Source organism: Galeopterus variegatus, unplaced genomic scaffold, assembly GCF_000696425.1.
Source record: "Galeopterus variegatus unplaced genomic scaffold, G_variegatus-3.0.2 Scaffold3160, whole genome shotgun sequence".
Taxonomy (NCBI): Eukaryota; Metazoa; Chordata; class Mammalia; order Dermoptera; family Cynocephalidae; genus Galeopterus; species Galeopterus variegatus.
Genome location: NW_007729271.1, coordinates 169,212 through 176,991, shown reverse-complemented (window position 1 = coordinate 176,991; position 7,780 = coordinate 169,212). Strand labels below are relative to the sequence as shown.

The 7,780-nt window shown below is 36.5% G+C and overlaps 1 protein-coding gene across 1 annotated transcript in view; it reads right to left on the bottom strand.

Moving 5' to 3' along the window:
• The window catches only part of SGCG (sarcoglycan, gamma (35kDa dystrophin-associated glycoprotein)), a 63,241-nt gene that overhangs the window by 33,061 nt on the left and 22,400 nt on the right, over window positions 1–7,780 (bottom strand). The window contains exon 4 of the mRNA XM_008584158.1: window positions 388–507. Coding sequence (XP_008582380.1) covers window positions 388–507 — 120 coding nt within the window. The remainder of the gene's footprint in view (window positions 1–387; window positions 508–7,780) is intronic.

Sequence of the window (7,780 nt, the reverse complement as noted above, 5' to 3'; positions counted from 1 at the left end):
CCTAAAAATGAGTCCTATGAGAACCCTGTTCAGCCATTAGTGAACAAGAGCAAAGTTTTTTGTAGAAATAGAGGGAATCCAAGTACCTGATATAATGGGAATATAACAAACTTGAAAAACAGGTACTTGTATGTTTGATGGAAAGAAAAGATAAAAGATAAAGAGACATAGTGGGAGAAAAGAACAGGCAAAGATCTGTGAGGAGGATTTCATTCTTGCAGGAGGGCAACAAAGAATTTCAAAAGAAATGCCATGAAGAAAAGTTGACAAATTCAAACTTTTTCTCATCTGCCTGGATGATTCCAGAGCATCCTCGCCAAAAGTACAATTTGCTTTTGCAGAAGTGCTCTCCATGGGATAGCGTTTTTCTCAAGAGTTACCACATACCAGTTACTCGAAGTTTATCTGTGCCAACCACAACTTCCTTTTCATCCACAGTAAAGAGCGGCTTGCCATCTTTGGAGTTGATCTGAAATTGTTGACTCTGGACTTCTACCATTTTGGGACCTGAAGGATTAATGAAAACAATTTATTATAAAGTGTTTATGATAAGCAGAGTTGAAATATCTATTTTTACACACACACATCACCTAGCAATACCAAATAACCAAACATTTAGGATTTCCCAATAGATTTTTTTTTTCCCCCCTTTTTGTCTTTTTTCATGTCCGGCAACGGATCGCAACCCTCAGTGTCGCGCCCGTACCGGACCGGGACCGGCAACGGGATCACAACCCTTGGTGTTGCTCCCACACCTCGCTCAGCCAGTGAGCGGGAACCGGTCTGTATGTGGGATCCGAACCCTCGGCGGGAGCGCCACCACGCTCCCAAGTGGCGCACTGTAGCAGTGCGCCACCGGGCTGGCCCCTTCCCAATAGATTTTTGATACCATGATTAAACTTTGCAAGTTTTAAGCCTAAATCTATCATATTATTAAAATTAATGTCAAACATATGCTAACCTATATCAAATATATATATGGATAAATTATTTAAAAGTTTATTTTTTCAGATTTTTAAAACTTACCAAAAATAATGTAATTCTTCTACTCATAATTAAATTTGTATTCTTTTGGTTATTAACCAACTAAGGATTTTGCCTCCTGAGATGTAAGATTTGTGAAAGACAATCTTACAAATGGCTCACGTCAGCAGTCAGAGTCAACCCAGCAGGTGAATCCTACCCTGCATTTCTCTCTGCCTTGTTCTCAACAGGCCCTCAGCTCTTTCTCCATGAGGAACAGACGCTCCCTGGAAGAACACCTCACGGTCTTGCCCTTCCCTTCCTCCTGAGAAATTTTTGTCTTCTTCACACCTTCTTTCTTTCTATTTTACTTTCACCTCCAAGCTTAATCCCTTCACCTGAGCTCTGGACCCACTGCCTTCCAACTCGTCAACTACTCAGCAAATGACTGCTGCGTGCTCACTGTGTGCTGTGTGCTCACTGTGTGCTGGGTGCTGGGCACACCGCCCCCAGGCACCGGGGCGTGTGTTGTGTTTCTTACCCTCACCCACACACTCAGCTATAAACAGATCCCAGCATTCATCCTGTGTCTTTCGTAATTTCTCTTCCAATCCTGCTAACCCAGGCCGCTTCATGGATTAATCTCTAACTCAGCTTTCATCATTTGCTCAAGAAACTACAAGAGTTCCCCTGTTATTTTATGTTAGCTTTATGTTCTTGTCTATAAAAGTAAGGTTATTAAGAAAATGGGTCATATCTTAAAATTTGTGTGTGTGTGTCCCTGTGTTCCTCAAAGTAGACATCAAAACTGTTAGGTGCCTGGTAGAAATTAAATAAAGCTTTTCAATCAATGTATTAATCAGTTTTGCACATGTTTACCAATATATTCTTATATAATTTTATTAATTTGTACTTCAATAGCCTCCAATAATTCTTCATTTAAGTAAACAAATAAATACTTTTGATGAAAGTGGCAGTTAGAAAGCCACTTTTTCCTCTATGTTATATCACCTTTTTCTTAAGAAAACCTTACTTTATTTTTGATAATTGTATGTCTTTTGCCTTCTCTGAGACTCAGGGTCACTGTTTACCTCTTCTGGGACACTGATACATATTTATTATATAAACATTTAATGATGAATATGAAGTTATCTGACTTTAAAATTGAGGAAAAATCCTGGAATAATTTATCTAGTAAGATTTCATTGTTTTGTTCACTGGAGATTCATATAACAATTCCAGGAGGCTTTGTTAAGGGTAAGAGGTTACACTAAATGATGAATATTTTCCTGTAACTATTAATATGCATTGATGAAAGAGTCAACAAATGAGTTCAGCTGCACATTATGTGTGAGTAGCAAAGCCATATAAGCCTCTATTCAAAGAAAATGAGTCTGTTCCATTCAACACAAATTTATTGCATGCCATTTATGTACAAGAATACATACTGTGCTAAGAATTGAGGATATATAAGTGAGTGAGACGTAGTTCACGACATATAGAAGTGCACGGTCCACTAAAGAGAAAAGAATTTAAGCCTAGTTTCAGGACAATTGGATAAGTGCTATGTGATGAACACGACAGAGTCCTGACAAGGAATTCCTGGTCCATTCCCCGGGCTTGGAAATGGCATCCAGGGGAAGACAATGTCTGAGCTGACCTTGAAGAAGAGTCCATGCTCCCTGCTGAAGGGACAATGGGGCACTCCAGGTAGAGGGAAGCACCTGAGCAAAGGCACGGAGGTGAATACCCTTCCATGTCCACTTCATTAAAAAAATGTAGACATTGACTGTTTAAATATGTTTGCACTTCAGAGGAAATTGTACTGTTCTCCAAATGATAAGCCCATAATTACTGAGTTTGTAATCAATCTTTTAACTTTTGTTAGCATTCTCCTGGTTTTTATAACCTCATTGGTTACTGATTAGAGCTGAGCAAGTAACATTTTTTCCAGCAGAGATCTTTAAGAAATAAAATTCAAATTCTCTGTTGTTGATAAGAAAAGACCAATCTGGTACAATACCATTTTTAATGGAAGACTTTGGCACAAGGAAGGAAAAGTCAAGGTTGTATGATCTAATTAAGTTTTTGAAATTGGCCTTTAAAGGTTTTTCTAATGAAAATACCATCAAATTCTTCATACAATATGTCTCATTAGCAATCTTTTTTTTCCCTCATGATATCTCTAATTTAAGATAGTATCATTTAAAAATAAATATCAAAAAGTTCTTTTTTTAAAAAAGGAAACATATTCTGCTGCTGCAAATATGGTATCACAGAGAAAGTACTGGACTGGGAGCAAATGACCCTTATCTATGTTAAAATGAAATAAAATGGAGACCAGACTTGAGAATTCCCTGAGCGGACAAAGGCAGTTAGGCCATGCAAGTGAAACTTGGGTTATTTCTTGTAAATGCCTCAATAATCATAAACAAAACTTAAGTCACCTTCCAAAAATGGCGTGAGATGATCACTTTTACCCGATCCTCTGCTGTCTGGAAACCCCCACAGGAATAACCAATCATTGCAGAGGTTAAACGACGTCCTTACTTTTGCTTTACAATCCCTCGTGTAACTCTACGCTCTGTACGTCCTCTTATCAGTTCTGGTTTGAGGTCTCCTGGTTCAAGAACTATTTTTTTGTATGCATAGTAAACTTTAAAATTTTTAACTTGACCTGGTTTATTTTTGTCACCAGTATAGCATGGCTCGGTTCTTTAGGCCAGTCTGTCACATCCATGTACTGTGAGTTCATGGACTACCATGACCAGGCAAGGGCTCCAAGGTGTTCTCCGTGATCACCTTAGGTGAACCCCCTTTTCTTATTCCTGGTCTGCTTTGTTGCAGTTCTGCCATCTTGTTTCCCATTCGTTATCCTCTCCATGACCAAAAATCCCTTAAGGCCACGGCTCAAACTCGCACTTGAAGCTTTTTCCACTTTGGACCACCCTGGCTGGGCCGTCTCGCCTCATCCTATCTCTTGGAACCCTATCCCAAGTTTAGACTGGCTTCTTAACCCATCTCACTCTACACGATCTTCTACTCATTCTTCTATTTATTCATCCAACAAATATTTATTGAATACCTACTAAATTTACAAGGGCAGCCTGAATTAGGAATTGCAGCATTAGCTAAATGAAAAAAACCAAGTCCAATATTTTAATGTTGTTTAACCAAGTTATAATATATATATTCACACATATGTATAATCTATGTCTATATTCAGCCATTAGAATATTACATAGCCATTAAAATAATACCATGAAGACATTTTTATGAATTGGAAATGATGGACTTCTGGTTAGCTGATGACAGTGGTGACTATATAGTAATCAAACTCTCAAAACACTCTTCCCCAAAACATATGGAAGAGCTTCACAACTATAAAAATTCTACACAAACCACACCCTTGGCATTATTTGAAGAGAAGCTGCAAAATAACTATGGGTCGTAGGAGAAAAACCTGCTGCAAGTCCTGCCCCATCACAGGCTTTGTGGTGGACACGGACAGACTGAGAAGACTGCAGGAAAACAGATGAGGGGCGCTAGTGAAAAGCCACATAAGGACGACGATAATACTGTAGGAAATGAATGCAAAATAGACCTGGGATAGAAATCCTGATATCAGATGAGGTGTAATTCAAGTCGAAAGCACTCAATGTGACAAAAAGAGACATTTTTAGTGCCAAAATCACAACCCACAACACAGACATAATCCTTATGAATATTTTCCCCCCAAATATCACAGCAGCCACCTTTATGAAACAGAAATTAGAGATGTGAGAACAGACAGATAGAACGCACTAATAACACCAGACCACTTTCAGTACAAGACAGATCAGTGGACTGAAAAGTGGGTAAGACCGAAGACCTGAAAACATAATTGACAAGGGAAGTCTGTGGACACATATTGAACCTGGAGCCCTGATAACAGCCCTTCTCAAGGGCCCCTGGCACACTCACAGAAACTGGTCATATAATAGGTAATGAGCAAAACATCAGTAAATTACATAAAGTAGAAAGATCACAAATAATACTCTCTGAGCACAATGCAATCAAACTAGAATTCACTAATAAAAACAGAAAGGCAGAAAGGCCCATTCATCCAGAAATTTAAATGTTTCTTATTAAATAACTTCTGGGTGAAATACAAACAGAAATTACAGGATTAAAGAAAATAATGACACTGAAAACATCACAGTTCAGAATCTATCACATGCATGAAGAGCAGTTATAGAGGAAAACTTATGAAACACCTTTATCAATAAAAACATGAACTAAGTTCCTAAAGAAAAACCTATAAAAAGAACAACAAAGGGAGCCGAAAGAACGCACAGGAAGAAGATAATTAAGATAAAATCAGAAATTAAGGAAGAATATAGTATAAAAAAGCAGGTCTAATAAGTTAAAAATCTGTTTTTTTTTTAAGAAAATTATCAAAATAGATAAACTACTAACTAAGTTAATAAAAAAAGTCAGAAAGCACATATATACAAAATGAGAAAGGACAAGTGGAAAATAACCATTGGGGGTAAAAAAAGGAAATAACCATTGAAATAGAAGAAATTAAGAAAAAAGAGAGACTACAATGCAGACCTCTATGCAGATGAATTTGAAAACCTAGATAAAATAGACAATTTCATGAGCAAATAGAAATTGCCAAAAGGGATTCCATTAAATTAGAAAGTTTACACAGACCTGTGTTCATAGAAGAAATGGACAACTTTATTTAAAAACAAAACTATGCTATCTACCCTAAGTGAATCATTGTATAGTACATGTATTATTAAAACAAAACACTGCATCCCACAAATATTTACAAATAAATATTAAAATATTTTGAAAAACAACAACAACAAAAAACTACCCCACAAAAAAGCACGAAGTACAGATGGAGTCAGAAGAGAATTCTAACAAACCTTCAAAGACTGGATAGTCTTAATGCTCTTTAAATTATTGCACAGTATTGAAAGCACTTTAAGAAGTAAGTTTAACATCAATACCTGAACAATAAAAAGATAGCAAAAAAGAAAGAAAACTATAAACCAGTATTACTCATGAATGAAAAACTCTAAATTAAGTAGAAGAAGAAAACAGAATCCAACACCCCATCAAGAAAACTCTTGGGCTGGCCAGTTAGTTCAGCTGGTTAGAACATGGTGCTGCCAGGAATTGATCTTTATACCCATCAGCTGCCAAAATTAATTAATTAATTAAATACTATACCATTACTAGGTGAGATTTATTCCAGAAATGCAAGGTTGGTTTTATGTGAGGAAATGATTAATATCAACTAATCTAATAAAAATAAATTATATTATCTCTACAGGTGCTGAAAAAGTCTTTGACAAAACTCAATACATATTTATTATAAAAACATTCAAAAAAATATGCAGTGATGTTAACAAGGTAAGATAGATGTGCCTTAACCCTGAGGCCAATATCTTATTAATGCAGAAAGACTAGAAGCATTTCTACTATGACTGAGAGCAAGGCAAGGATATCCACTATGTTTACTATTACTCAACACTGTACTAAAGCTATTAGTCAGTGTAACTAAAAAAGTAAAATCAATGCTTGAGTAAAGAAGTAAAACTGTCTCTATGTGCAGATGATACAATAGTGTACCTGACAAATCCCAGAGACTCTGATAAAACTACAGCTTGGGTCGGCCCGGTGGCGCACTGCTACAGTGCGCCGCTTGGGAGCGCGGTGGCGCTCCCGCCGAGGGTTCGGATCCCAACTACAGACCGGTTCCCGCTCACTGGTTGAGTGAGGTGCGGGTGCAACACCGAGGGTTGCGATCCTGTTGCCGGTCCCGGTCCAGTACGGGCGTGACACTGAGGGTTGTGATCCGTTGCCAGACACGAAAAAAATAAAATAAAATAAAATAAAACTACAGCTCAACCAATAAAAAATTTAGCAAAGTAGTTTATAAAATTGACACCCCAAAATCAATAACTTTCATATACACAAACAGAAGTTTAAATGCATAAAGATACAGAAAATGCCATTTATAATAACAATAAGATGATTTAAAATACTGAGATATTCATTTGATAAGAAATATGTAAAACATATGAGAAAAATTTGAAACATTCCTAAAAGGTGCTTAAATAAATGGAAAGACATCCATGTTCTTGGATAGGATGAGTAAACATTGTAAGATGTCATTTCTCCCAGAGTTAATTAATAATTCAATGTAATCCCAGTAATAATGTCAACAGACTATTTTATAGAATTAGTAAATTCATGCTAAAGTTCTTATGGAAAAACAAATATATAAGAATAGCCTGGAAAAAACCAACCAACCAAATTAAAAAAACACAAGGGAGACCAGTTCCACCAGACATTAAAACATTCCATAAAGCCAGGCATGGACAGACAGATAGACCAGTGGAAGAGAATAGGAAGTTCATAATGACAGCCAAATACATAAGGAATCTAGTAATTGATAATAATGGCATCTGAAATCACTGGTTTAAAGATGGACTTTTAAATAAATGGTGTTGAGACAATTTGGTAACTATTTAGAAAAGACAAAATTAGATCCCTGTCTCATACCACACAATAATAAACCTCACATGGAGTAGGGATCTCTGTGTAAAAAAATAAAACCACACAAACACTAGAAGAAAACACGGGTGAATTCCTTTGTAACTTTTTTGTAGAAAAGTCTTTCAAGCCATAACACAAAATCTAGAGGCAAGGAGAGAAAGATTTTATATTTGACTACATAACAATAAAAAATAAAAATAAAAGTGTTACATGACTAAAAATGCATGATAAAGTTGGACAACAAATGAAAACTGGGAGG